Source organism: Oreochromis aureus, linkage group 17 (genome assembly GCF_013358895.1).
Source record: "Oreochromis aureus strain Israel breed Guangdong linkage group 17, ZZ_aureus, whole genome shotgun sequence".
In the NCBI taxonomy this organism is placed as follows: domain Eukaryota; kingdom Metazoa; phylum Chordata; class Actinopteri; order Cichliformes; family Cichlidae; genus Oreochromis; species Oreochromis aureus.
In genome coordinates this window covers 19,191,069-19,205,437 of record NC_052958.1, presented here as the reverse complement: position 1 = coordinate 19,205,437, position 14,369 = coordinate 19,191,069, and the positions used below count along the sequence as shown (strand labels likewise).

Here is a 14,369-nt window from a genome sequence, read left to right as displayed (position 1 = left end):
ATTTGCAACTGCAGGTATCGCCCACATGCTGGCCATTAGGTGGAACTCAAGTGTAAAGCAACTTTTGTGTTGGCTTCACTTTCATCTTTTATACTGTCTATGACTCCAAATAGAAGGAAACCCTGACCGCACATAATCCGAAGTCTTCTACAGTGATGGCAATAATTTGAAAGGAAGTAACACCACACCAATCCAAATCTACCATTGCAGCTAACTAGCTCACATTAATGTTGCCATTATTCCTTCAGTTTGGTAACCAGTCTGTCCTCTACCACTGAGAAGTGTATAACAGGGTGATGGCCAAAGCTCACCTGGCATACAACATTCAATGACCTGAAGCAAATAAGCACTGACTGTCAAGATGTGAAAGGACTTGTTACCAGTGCCAAGGTGGTGCTAACCACTAGGAACTTGTAGTCTTACTTGTGCACATAAAACACAGAGTAATACTATGTACTCAGTTTAAGAAAAACTTTTTATGGTTTCCACCTGACACTGGGAAAAGAAAACAACCTAAAGGTCACCAAGTCCCTGCAACTCCAAGGATCTAAAGATATATATTTCTCAAAGACTTAAAGGAGAGAAGGCCTAACCTTTCACCAAGAAAGTGCACGAGTGTATTTCCCCCCAAAATGTCAAACCATTCTTTTAAGCTAAGGGATTTCTAGACCCAACTAACAAGCTTTTAGTTGTTCCTGGTCAAATTTGGATTTGCAGGATCCCGCGTTGCCATTTTTTGGGTTGGGGAACACTTGTTGACTGTCGCGCGACGACTTGGGCTACACAGTAATATACATACAAACACCTCGATGTATATTTACTATGTTTCGTGAGAACAGCATAGTGAGTTGTCATTGCGGATGGAGTCAACTTTACTATGTGATAAGAACAAAACAATAACCAAAATAAATAAATGAATTAAACAAAATAAATAAACACGAACATGAGAGGGGAAAGGTAGAATGAGAGGGAGAAAGAGAGAGAGACTGTGACGAAGAAGAGAAAGAGAGAGAAAACGAGCGAATGGCAGGGAGAGAGGTTGTGAAACAGTACAACATCAGACAGCCACTGGAACATAACAACACAGAGAGAGACAAGTATTAGGAAAAATGGTTTAATATAGGAGACAGAAGCAAAAAACTGCATCACACAAGAACATACGTTTACAAAAATAATTCTGACTGCTTCAGCTACACAGTTAGTTCACAGAGAAGGACAGAGAAACCGGAAAAATCTAAACAGCTAAAAGCAAAAATCTTCTAATTAGTTGATCTCTTTATTAAACTAATACATTAATCCACTGAAGGTGACTAAATATTTCTATTCCTTCTTTTTCTATAATTGTCTTATCGTGTAGACGGCACAATACAGAAGTCAAATGAAACTTACCGCTGTTGTATAGACAAACTTGCTAAGAACTATTTATAAAGCAAAAAATGAAAGATCTGACACTCACCTATGCTCTGTTTTTCGGACAAAAAGGGGAAAAAAAATTAGAAAGAAAGGTAGAAAGAAAGAACAACACTCAAGTGAGGAAAAAGAAGTGAAAGAAATAAAGCCAAAGATCTCCTAGAAAATCTTATATCAAAAGCCAACTTTCTCGATGCCAGCTAGAAATCATACTCGGGGACCAGTCAGGGTCAGGCCACACCACCAGGCCAGACAGCGTTTTTTTTTTTTTTTCTAAGATTTTTTTTGTTGTATCCTTTAATCTCCAGTATAAAAAATTCCACTGGTACAAAATGCATAAGTACAATCAGTTGTAGAAATAGGAAAGCCTGCATTTTTTGTACTTTTTAAATCCCATCCAGTGACAGATTTTCGAAGAGTTGTCAAACAAACATACATCACGCTTACAGGATCCACTGAAATGCATTGACTTTGGCTTCTCTCGAGACAATAACTTTGAAAACTACTTGAAAACCTTTTTGAGAATTAAAAAGAAACAAATCAACAACAGCAAACAGCAACAACAACCCCCAAAAAAAGAAAAGAAAATTGGATAATCTCTACAGACAACAAGCTCTTTTTTTACGCCACAGGAAGAGAGAACACACAAAACATTTTTCCTCAAAAAACTTGACATAAGCCATAATGCAAAAAAACGACAAGTTCAATTTTTTTTTTCCTTTCAGATTTCATTGTTTGATAAATAGCACTTAAGATAATTAAGAAAGAAGGAGAACAGAGAAGTGAACAGTGACAAGATAGAAAGATTACAACGAGCATCGGCGATGACAGCCCCTGAGGCGAGCCGCTCGACAGAAACTCCGTTTCTACGGCCCTGTTGTGCTTCGACATGGACACAAAGACGAGATGCTTCACACTGAGACTGTGCGACGTGGGGCTTGTGTGCAAGTCGGTGAGATTTGGCAATTTGTCTTTGCTTTTTTTGGGACGCTCAGAATGTGGAAACGACAGCGCTGGAACGAGCTGAAAAAAGGCGCGACTACACGAAACCTGGTCCATCGACGCTGATCTGGGGACTGTCCGGCTTTCGTACAGGTAGCTATGGCTGTTTGTGGCACGCCTCGTGTGTGTGTGTGTGTGTGTGTACTGCATTTAGGAAAAAAAGAAGTCTGCTCACCTCCCTCCGTGAGATCGCATAAAGTTTGGCATCGCGTTTGGTCTCGGAGAGCGGATAATGAAAGCTGTATTGCCTTCATCTCGGCTCTGGCTGTTGTTTTCGCCTGCGCGCGGGACCCGTGGATGTGACCCTTCCTTTTCCAACCAACAAGCGCTTTATTTCCCCCGTCGCTATTCCAATAAGACGTCTCTCCACATAGCCCTGTTTCTAATAACCCCGGTTAGCCTGGGAGACAACAACCAGACGGAGAGGGGCATCCTTCAAACAGATGCCTCCATCTCTCTCGTTCTCTCTGAATCGCCTTCAACTGCTGCGAGGCGCCATTTCAGCCTTCCCGCTGTGGCCGATCGTACGAAATGGCGGAAGAGTGAAAACCCAGACGAGTGAGAGGTTAACGGCACACAAAAGTGAACCTAGACTTGGCACACATCACTGACTGACAACATCTCCTGTAATACTGGTACAACGCTCCCTGGTTAAGGCTACTGGTGAGCTTCTGTAGAAAATAATGCTGCCATCTTTAGTTTTTTTTGTGTTTTTTTTTAATTTTTTGTAGTTTTTTTGCAGACCGTAAACTAGGCTTTCAGGGAGGGGGGACGGGGGGCAGTTGAATAGACTGACAACACTGTGCCATGTAAACGGCTCGACTATGATGAATGTCAATAACACACTTTGGCATCTAAACATGATTTTGGCCCGTTTACACCACAAGACTCGCACATGGAGAAGTCTCATGACCGCTTATATAAAAAAGAAGAAGAGGAAACGTCAGAAGGATCAAGTTCGGCGACGGGGAAATCAAACGGCCTCAAAACTTGCTCCGGACCCATCCCGCCTCACTCCCCTGACCAGCCGACGCCGGCGTGTGCTTTTTCCTCAAAAGATCGAGGCTCGTTTGCAACGAACGAGTCTTGCCCTGTGCTTACATCATGAAAGCAAGCGCGCTCGTCTGAGGTGATACACAAAAAGTAATGATCCTCGCCGTCTGAGACAAACGGCGCCGACTCAGAGACGTTCTGAACTCAACAAAAGGGATAAGAGGGTTCTTGAGAAATAAGGCTTTGCGTATGACTCTCACCTCCATTTTTATTTCTTTATTTATCATTTTTTGGGGGGAGCTGAGGAGCGGGACGGAGCGCGGGAAAACAATCAAAACAATCCACGCTGAAGCTTGACGTCTGTGTTTGTGTGTAAGTCTGAGAGATACTAATAGAAAGAGATAGAACAGGAGTGCAAAGATTTGTGGTAAGGCTTTGATGAGTAAAACTGCTGTACAATGGCTAAAAATATCAGCGCGTGACTCGTGTGTGTGTGTGTGTGTTTTTAAAGTGTGTGTGTGTGTGTGTGTTTGTGCACGCTGGCGGGCGGTAGCGGTTGCTGTAGAGGCTTTCACACTCAGGGGCTCTCATGCACAATAACAAAGTAAACTGTGAGGTCTGCACGAGAGTGTGTGCGCGCATGTCCGTGTGTGTATGAATGTGTGTGCGCGTGTGTGTGTATAGATATATATATGACACATGGGCACTTTTTTTCTTTTTTTGTTTTTTTTTGTTACATCTTTACAAAGAAAAAAGCAAACATGACATTTTCAGGCAACAAGACCACAGAATAGCAAGTTAACAAACTTTTTTTTTTAAATCTATATTTTTAAATATGAGGGATCCATACAAAACACTTATAATAAAATACCCATGTTATCAAATAATTTCACAAGAAATACACTGACGCGCTAGGCAGGAAGTACCTTTCAGAATTTGGCACTAAACTCCACTGATTTTGTCTTTTTTTCTTTATAAGACATTTTGCTGAACAACAAAAACACATCTAAATATTGTTTCCCACGAGAGAAATAAAATAATAATGACATTGATGCTTCACAAGCTGACATTTTATATATATATATATATATATATAGATATATTTATATTTATATATATTTTTAGGAATTTCATATAGGTAATTAACCAACAGGAAATTTAGCAAATAGGGACTCCTTAAAAAAAAAGAAAATTATAATAAAAAACAAAGTAACTGTTATAGTAATATGAAAGGCTTTGTCTATTGTTCAAGTAAACTGATTTTTTTTTTTAGTCTTCTCTTGAAAAACATGAGACATTTAAGACCGTTAGACTTGTGATGAAACCACAACTAAACTCACGAGAAGCACCGACGTTAACGCGGGTTACAGGTATCGTAGTATTTTTTTTCCTCTATACATTTAAACAGTAGAAAATATAGGTCATTTCATCATGTGCATTTAAACCACGGATTGTCTATCTGTGAGTCAGTTCAGCAAAAGGTGACACAAGTAGGTAGCATTTCTCCCCCCCAAACAGGGCAAATGTCGTTTTTTTATTTTTACCTTTAAACTACTCTAGAAAAAAGTGGTTCTATATATAGACTTTGAATGAGAAACAGAGCCACTTAAAATGGCCTTATCAAAAAACTTTACACTGCCTGAAAAATGTAAAAACCATTAGAGAGCTCTGAGAGAGTCTAATATTGATCAGACAGTTTTTATTCAAAACTGTTTGGAAGTAGTCTTATTTCTCAGAGAAACTGACGCCGACTGCTTCTGGCCCGCGCTCTTGTGGCTTTTTTTGTGTGTGTTTTTTGTGTGTTTTTTTCTCCTCTCCATCGGCACCAGAAGCAAGAAGATGCGCCAATTCCTGTTGTGAACTTTCAAGTTTACTTTAAATGAAGAAGGAAGGAAAAATAACTGACATAATAATAACAACAATAAAGAAGAAAAGAAGAAGAAACAAAAGAAAAACACACTGTATGGAAATCACTTTGCCACAGGTTGTTGTTTTTTCTCAAAAAGAAAAAAAAGGAACATTTGTTTATCCATAAAAATCTCAGTCTTTTTTTTGTTGTTTTTCATACGAATGCAGCTTTTTTTATGTTGTTGTTCACATTGATTCATTTTCTTACCCACACCTCCCTTATCGCCTCCCTCCCTCCCTGAAACCCTCCCGGAAAACAGATCCAAATGAGGTCACATGCAAAAGAACAAAAAAACCCCAAAAACAAAACAACAAAAAAACATAAAAAGACCAAAAAACAAACAAAAAAAAAAAGTCCAAAAAAAGCTAAAAGTTCAAAAAAGGTCAGTAGACGGCGGTGGCGGAGGAGGAGAACCAGGTTATGATCAGGTGAGCTCGGAAAAGACATCAGAAAAAACAATGATGGGGGGAGGAGGAGGAGGACGATGGCACTTTTTTTTTTGGTGGGTATTTTTTGTTTGTTTGTTTTTGTTTAAAGTTTTGTGTTTTTTTCGACACCACGGAGACATGCTAGGCAAACGATGAGCTAACAGGCATGGAGATGGGTTGTTCTAAAAGGGGGAAAGAAAAAACGGGAGAGGAGAGAGTTACACACAGAGAGCCAGAGCACCACACCACTACAGCATTTCTTTTTTTATGTAAAAAAAAATAAAATAAAATGAAATAAAAAAAATAAAGGAGAAACAACAACAACAACAAACAGCAAACAACAACAAACGAACAACAATGCAAAACAGCAGAACGGCAACACCACTCACTGATTTAATCGGCAAATATTTTAGCTTTAAATCCGTTTTTTCTTGGTTTTTTTTAGTAATATAAAATGATATTGATGTTTCAAGTCTATATACTAACAAGCAACAACACACGTTCACTCATTCGTACGTACGCGCACACACAAAAAACAACAAGAAGTAAACAAAGGAGCACCCAAAGCGCTATCCATCAGATCCCGGATGGATGTTCATTTGGGAGAATTTTTTTTTAAGACGGGGAACGGGTGGGGAGGTTCTTTTAACTCGTTCCTTTCTGCTTTCAGATCTTTGTAAAAGTCGGCAGGTAAAGGAGGGGCTACGAACAAACAAAAAAACACTCAAAACAAACAAAAAAATTATTAAATTAAAAAAAAAAAAACGCAAGGAAAAAGGTTGAAATTCGACAAGTGAAAGAAGTAGTCCCACTATGGATGGAGAGAGGGAGAGAGTGGTAATAAGAGAGAGAGGTGGATGGATAGATGGGTGGGTGAACAGCACAAGAGAAGAGTGTGGTGGTGGTGCTGGTGGGAGGGGCTTCGAATGGCAGCGAAATGTTTTGGTGACTGTGGTTTTCTGCACTAAAAAAAACACCAAAAAAACACCAGAGAACCCAATTCCACGAGACTTCTCCACAAGGGTCTACTTTATAATGATGCTGTATACTTTATAGGAGTCCAATAACTTAACGATAGGCAATAAATAAAATCCTTTTTTTTCTTTTAAATCTGAGGCAGTAAAAATGCTGTATAAAAATAGAACTGCTTTTTTTACAAATAAAATTTACAGGCCTGTGGCTTTCTGTACTTTGAATTATTTTTTTTTTAATCTTTCAAACAAACATCAAGTATTTTCAGTTTACCCCCTTAACCCATAAACTCTTTTATTATTAGTAGTAGTAATAGTATTATTATAGCCTTCATCAAATTCTGGATGTTATTTTGAAAATGCTCTACATGCTGTAATATCCCTTTCACAACAAAGACCAATGTGATCTGACCCAGAAATGTATTTACTAATTATTCATTTTTACCTTTGAGAAATAAAAAAATTCTTATTTTTTTTTAAATTTTCACATAAATAAAAGCTGGAATATGCGTGTTTGTTTTCCTTCCTGCGGTGGTAGACTGTAACTGTACGGCAGGTTGATGTTACCACTGACTATACTGTAAAATAGGCCACTAAAAGTTTTGCAGCCTTTGCTCCCGGGTTGCCAGCAGGCGTAGAGGGGTTTTTGGAGAAGCAGCGGCGGCCTGCAACCAACACCGCGGAGGTCAAAGGTCGAATGTGCATATCGGCGTGCGCGTCATAAAATTAAAAAAAAAAAAGTAATAATGAACCATTCACCAGGCCTCAGGTTCATAATGAGAGAGAGGAAATAAAAAAAAGTCTTCATGGCTCCTTTGTCTTTACGTCTGTCCTGAAAAAAGTATAAATAATCACCGAGAAAAGTTTTAAATAACTGCGAAGCAAAAAATCGAAAAAAAAAAGCTACTTTCTTCCATTATTATTAAAAAAAAAGAAAAAATTGCACAAAGTAATGGTGGTAATGGAAGCGTTCATGTGTGTCAAAAAAAAACTAATAAATAATAATACTTGAACATAAGAGTCTCCAAAAAAGCAAGAAAAAAAAAGAAGGAAAAAAAAAGAAAGAAAACAAGGCGTGTGTCTCCCTCAGGGTGGTTGTAGGTCGTCTCCCCCTCCCTCCCACATCCCCTCCCTTGAACCCTCACCCCCGAGTCCCTGTGTAGAGAGGTCGTGGCTCGGTTTGCTGTTTTTTTTTTTCATTTTCATCATTTTTGTTTTTTTTCTGTGGGGGGACTTACCCTAGCAGTGCTAACATGGGGAGCAGATAGACCCTAGTGCTAAGATCAGTACGGTTTGCTGTCGTTCTTGGAGCGCTTCAGCTGCACCTTCAGCCGCTTCATGCCAATCTGGAAGCCGTTCATGGCCTGGATGGCTGCCTGTGCCGACACTGGATTGTCGTAGCTGACGAAGCCTGCGGGGGGGGGGCGCAAGAGAAAAGTGGACGGTTAGAGGAAAAGTCAGAAGAAGGTCAGTTGAGAAGAAACTGTATTAAAACAACAACAAGAAGGCTTTTAAAACATTACTGAGTCAGACTGACGGGTGTCAGGTAGCCTAACATGGGACTACTTCATTCCCAACCACACTGGCGTCTGATCACCCCCCAACCGACCATGGCAGAGGGCTGCCACTCCCTGAACCTGGTTGTGTGCTCGGTTTCTTCCTGTTAAAAGGGAGTTTTTCCTTCCCATTGTCACCAACTCTTTGTTTAAAAGTAGTCATCTGATTGTTGGGGTTTCAACCTAATGTTGTAGGGTCTTTTCCTTACAGTGTTGATGTGATCTTACCTACATAAATCCTACATCGCCTTGTTCTCAGGTTATCACATTCGATTTTCAGAAAACTTGCTCTGACCTTGGGATCGATGTCACTGATTTGAACTCGTGTGAGATATTTACGAGATGCATCTATGGAATCAATTTAAAGCTATTGTCGCCTTGTTCTCGAGTTCTTGCATGACAAAAATACTACACAAGGCATCCTTACCTTGTTTCTGGGTCTTTGATACATTTAACAACACTCCTGCTACACAATAAGACAAGATTAAACTGTAATGACGGCCTAAGGGATGTTGGTTTGTTGCATCAACTAAATAATAAAAGACTACAGCAAAAAAAAAAACAGATTGTAGTTAGCATGAAAGCATAGATTTACTTTGACAAAGGCCACTTTTGATTAAAAAGTAAAATTAAAGGTTTTGGAGCAGAATTTGGGGTTATACTGAGATTTATTTTTCTATCTTCTCCCCAAAAAGTCATTTTTGTTTACGCTAACGCTTCCCTTCCCCCTGTAATATCTGCAACCTCTGAAGCTGACAGTAAACTCCTCGTCTCGCTTGTCTCACATCCATCCCCGCAATCCATTTTCTGACAAGTACCAGACGCTAGTTTTTTCCTGGATCCATGCTTGATTTAGTTCTGTTTTCCTTAGTTGCTGCTTGTGGATTGGATATGTGTAATATTTAGGTTTTGATTTCCATACAAATGCAAATCTACACGGTATTTGCCCTGGATTTACTCTAGTACTTTAAAAGAAAAAACATACCAGTAAGGAAAACATGTAAATCCAGATGGAAAGGAGCCACTGAATTCTTCATGCAATTCCCTAACAGTTCCTTCTAAAGTTCCCTGGAAATAACTGTGTAAATATGGATTACTTATAGAAGATAGACACAATGGTTTGAGACGGCAACTCAAATTTAGTTTGTGCTTAGTTTACAAGGACTTTTTTAATTTTACAGAGCTATTAAAGTATTACTAAGACTCATTCAAATCCAGGTAAATTCAGGTATTAGTGGAATGGCTCTTCTCTTGAATTGTCAGCAGTTTATGTTGGCGACTCATCTGCGTTACGCCAGGACTTATAATAATAAGTACCAAATGAATAACTTCCAGGAACTTTCTGAAGAATCTTGCCATGAATGTTTCTCTTTTCTATGGTACTTGAAGTAAAGCACCACAAAAATATAGGCTGATCCAATAAAAAAACAATCTGTTCTTGGTAATAGCTCAGACATGTTCTGGAAACTGGCCATCGGAGGACGACTTCCCAGTGGAAAACTTGATCATTTTCGGCTTTATGAGCCGATTATGAGAGCCGGAAATCATCACTATTTTTAGCAGAACTGTCTCCTGCCACATTTGTGTCATGTGGGAAGGATAGTGGAGTTGGGTAAAACTTTATAAATTGTCTATTTTTGATAAGCATGAGGCTTCCTAATTGTTTGCTCTTTCAGGTACGTTGCTCAGCCAGATCAGATCTTAGAGCAATCATTGCTCTCTTTGTAATTATCGCTTAAATATTGAAGTTACAGCTATTTAAAGTCTAACAAAACATTAAATGTGAGATGAATACAACAGTCATGTTGTACACTGACAGACTGTACGTAAATGATGGATGTAGCCACCAACGTAGCCACAGACTGGCTCATTATACTTTGTTTTAAAGCCTTTAATTGGGCGTTTTATTCATTGCTTTATTTATGCTTACAAACTAAGATGTGACCCAATTCCAAGGTAGCCTTACTCTGTGGCTTATTGGTTTTTTTTCTGGCCTTTTTTTTTTTTTTACCATAAATGGGACCATCATTTAGAAAATGAGCATCATGTTGTATTAAGTAAGAAATCTGTACCTTCTGATATCAGAAGAAATAAAGATAAGGCACTTTGATACTACATCCATCTTTTATGCACAGTCAGAACTTGCCGTCCTTCAGATTTGAGCACTGTTCCCTTCAACAACAACCCAGCCCCTGATTTATGACACAGTCAAGAAAAAGAAATAATCTCAGGCATTTGTGTGCGTTTTGGTTTTTGCTGCCATACCGAAGCACTTGCTAAGGTTTGTCTGTTTGTCGATGAAGACTTTGGCAGAGACCACATTTCCGAAAGGCATGAACATCTGCAGTATGTCCTGGTCTCCAAACTCCTGGGGCAGGTGGTAGATGAACAGGTTGGCACCTTCAGGACCTGAGGTGGAGGAGGGGTGGGGGATATGCAGAGCAGATATGAGGTCAGTATAGTTTTTCCATTTAAGCAAACCTGCAGCAGAGGGAGCGCTGCATTGTGGCTGTCGTCATAGGAACTCGGCACAAGCACGCCGCTTCCCACAATATCCCATGACCTTGGGTTTGTTATTGAATTTAAACAGCATTCTGCAATTGTATTGAAAATCCAACAAAGATGAAAGCTTTTGGTTTTCAGCTAATAATTATATTTTGGTTCGCTGCAAACAAAAGTAGTTCCCTATTCTTTTGCTTTTGATTTATTCATTCTCTCAGCCACATGTAGTCTCTCTTAAGAGGGGTCATAGGGTGCCCTCCTACCCAGCCTCTATCGCACATTCTAATAATTCTAATAGGTCAGATCTCTCAGAATCATTTAATATGCTCTCCACAGCTAAATGAAGCAGCGAGGGAGCCCAGTGTTTGGCACATCTTTGTTCTCCCTGAAGGGTTTTGAACTCCTGGATGGACTGTCAAAGAAAGACAGCTTCTTTACAAATTTATCTTCGCTGCAAGCCGAGATGAGAAGTGCACAAACAAACAGTATGTGGCTCTATTTGTTTTACTAGACATTTCATCATCTGGTTTGTATTCAGCGCTGTCGTCTAAAGCTTTTGGGTAAATTTAACTTCAGCTGCCAGGTTCTGTACGTAGGCGGCACTTTGCAGCAGCGCTGATGTGCAGACTGACCAGTTTTCACATTTTCTCTCTCAGACGCTGTAATAAAAGTATTGATCAGAATCCAAGAGAGGTCTGATTAAACACTACTTTTTTTTTGCTACTAAAACAATGTGAAATGAGTTATTATAAGTGAAATAAAGGACATAAAAATAGCTTTGGTCCAGTTGTAAAACAAGGAATTTGGTTTTAAGAAATGAGGATGAACTTTTTTATCAACTGAAACGATGTTGCCCGCGTTAGGACAACTTTTGACTATTTTACAATGATGAGTTTCAAACCTCAGAATATACACTATGTTGCCAAAGGTATTCAGTCACCCATCCAAATGACTGAATTCAGGTGTTCCAATCCCCTCCCTGGCCACAGGTGTATAAAATCAAGCAACTAGGCGTGCAGACTGCTTCTACAAACACCTGTGAAAGAATAGGTTGCGCTCAGGAGCTCAGCATAGTACCGTGATAGGATGACATCTATGCAACAAGTCAAAAAAAGTGGAAGTGATTGGTAATGACAGCAACTCAGCCATGAAGTGCTAGGCCACGTAAAATAGGTGCGTGCAATAGGTCGGCAGCCTTAACATGAAATTTCCCCTTGTGGGACTAATAAAGGTATATCAAATCAAATCAAATCAAATAACAGAGTGGGGTCAGCAGATGATGAGGCAGGCGGTGCACAGAGGTCGCCAACTTTCTGCAGAGTCAGTCGCTACAGACCTCCAAACTTCATGTGGTCTTCAGATCAGCTCAAGAACGGTGCTTACAGAGCTTCATTGAATGGGTTTCCAAGGCTGAGCAGCTGCATCCAAACCTGAGATCACCAGGTGGTCTAAAGCACACCACAACTGTATTGTAGAGTAGTGTTCTCTGGAGCAATGAATCACGCCTCTCTGTCTAACAATATGATGGATGACTCTAAGTTTGGCGGTTACCAGGGGAACGGTACTTGTCTGGGGGGCGATTATGGTGTGGGGTTGTTTTTAAGGAGTTGAGCTCAGCCTCTCAGTTCCAGTGAAAGGAACTCTTAATGCTTCAGCATACCAAGATATTTCGGGACAATTTCATGCTCCCATCTTTGTATGAACAGTTCGGGTTGACCAACATGACTTCGCACCAGTGCACAAAAGCGAGGTCTACGAATACATGGATGAGCAAGGAGGTGTGGAAGAACTTGACTGCCTTGCACAAAGTCCTGACCTCAACCCAACAGAATGCCTTTGGTATGAATTAGAGTGGAGACTGTGAGCCAGGCCTTCTCGTCCAACATCAGTATCTGACCTCACAAATGTGCTGAGCATTGAAGAACGGTCAGAAATTCCCACAAACATTCAAAAACATTTTGGAAAGCCTTCCCAGAAAAGCTGCAGCTGAGAATGGGATGCAAAGGCAGACGAGCGAATACGTTTGGCAACATAGTGTATCAAGAAAGTCGTGGTTTGACGACGATGAGAATAATTTCCAGATTTTTCCACTAACATCTGATGCAAACCCTGTCACTTTGTTCTATCAGCAGGCGTGAACTATGACAGAAACCTCTCAGCTCAGAAAAGAGCTTCAAGGGTTACGACTAGTAGACATTCAAGGGGTAAAGAGTTAAAAGGCATCCTGTCTTTAAGGCCATTTTTTTATGTTTTTAGCACAGATTTTTATTACTTGATAAAAACTAACATTTTATCAAGACATTACACCACAACACTATAACTTTATAGAGTCTACTCTTGGTTTCAGCGCTTAGTTTAAATGCCTGTTTGCTTTTCTGAAGAGCAAATCCTGGAGGAGACACATGTTTAGTGGAAAAAAGTTGCTGTTGTAAACACTCAAATCTAACTCCCACTGAGCAGCACTGATGTGCAGACATACAGCCCCAGGCTACTGACCCTCTTTCTGGCTGCCGGCAGCCCCTTGCTGCTGCAGCAGGGACTGGCTGTAGAGGGTGGGCAGCGCTGCGGCGGCGTACTGCTGGATCCCTGAGTAAGCCTGCGTCAGCGCGTCCATGGTGCCTGCCGTCCCGTTGGTGAGCCCTGCGCCGCCCAGGCCTCCGTTTAGAGCCGCCATACCTGAGAGCATTTGAGCAACTTTACATAAAACCCAACAATAAAGAAAGAAGAGTGCACTTACTCATTAGCGCTCCCACTGAAGGTTGTGTTTTTTAACCACACATACACACACACTAACACACACACAAGAACGTACGTGACACGAGACACACAACACACAAACACCGACAGCTACGCCGGACTGTACCGTAACCTGCACTCACATCGACACACACACACACACACCAACAAACAAACAGGACCAACCGTGTGACGAGAAAACACAAAGGACGAACACATACAAGCACAGGACACACACACAGGATTCATTTAAACACAGTAAAGTATGAAGGAAGCTGATGACAGCCAGAGCTGCACGGGTATCTTGGAGTAAAAAGCATGCAGCGCTGCATGCGCACACACAGAAACACACTCGGAGACCACAGCAGCGTCGACGGAACAACAAAAATAAATAAATAAAATGAAAAGAGGATGAAGAATTATCTTTTGCTTCATTCAAAGTGGCGTTGTTAAACAAATACTGGGGTGCGATCATGTGTGCTTTTCCTGCCTGTGACGGCTCTCTTTAGGGGTGAAGACAGGCGCGCGGCGCGTAAAGGGTAGGCGGGGAGGGGAGGGGAGTGTGGCGATTTTAAAAAGTGAAGGAACACAGCAGTAACACTCATTAGCTGCATGTAACGGCTTAATATCACAACGGAGGGCAACTTGTCAGAGGGGGTCTGACACTGGCTCGGCGTCCTGTCGCCTCGCCGTCAGACACAGTGAAATAAATTATCACCGCGGCGCTCTGGATTATAGGTCACTCATTTATTCAGGAATAATTGCACCAGTGACCTTTGCAATTCAATTAAGGCCTAGATGTGTTTAAATGAGGGCGGTTGTTGGTGGTGGGTGGGTGAGTGGGAGGAAGGATGCGCAGGGG

General features: G+C 40.7%; 1 protein-coding gene across 13 annotated transcripts in view; it reads right to left on the bottom strand.

Annotated features, from left to right (window-relative positions):
• Positions 1-1,100: 1,100 nt before the first annotated feature.
• The window catches only part of celf2 (cugbp, Elav-like family member 2), a 237,151-nt gene continuing 223,882 nt past the window's right edge, over positions 1,101-14,369 (bottom strand). For 10 of the 13 annotated variants that reach the window (XM_039600908.1, XM_039600909.1, XM_039600906.1 and 7 more), the window contains 4 exons: positions 13,268-13,447; positions 10,535-10,678; positions 7,952-8,124; positions 1,101-5,924 (listed from right to left, as the gene is read on the bottom strand). In XM_039600908.1, coding sequence (XP_039456842.1) covers positions 7,997-8,124; positions 10,535-10,678; positions 13,268-13,447 — 452 coding nt within the window. In that variant the 3' untranslated portion in view covers positions 1,101-5,924; positions 7,952-7,996. Of the gene's footprint in view, positions 5,925-7,951; positions 8,125-10,534; positions 10,679-13,267; positions 13,466-14,369 lie in introns of all 13 variants that reach the window. The other 3 variants (XM_039600905.1, XM_039600910.1, XM_039600911.1) reach the window with 1 other exon arrangement.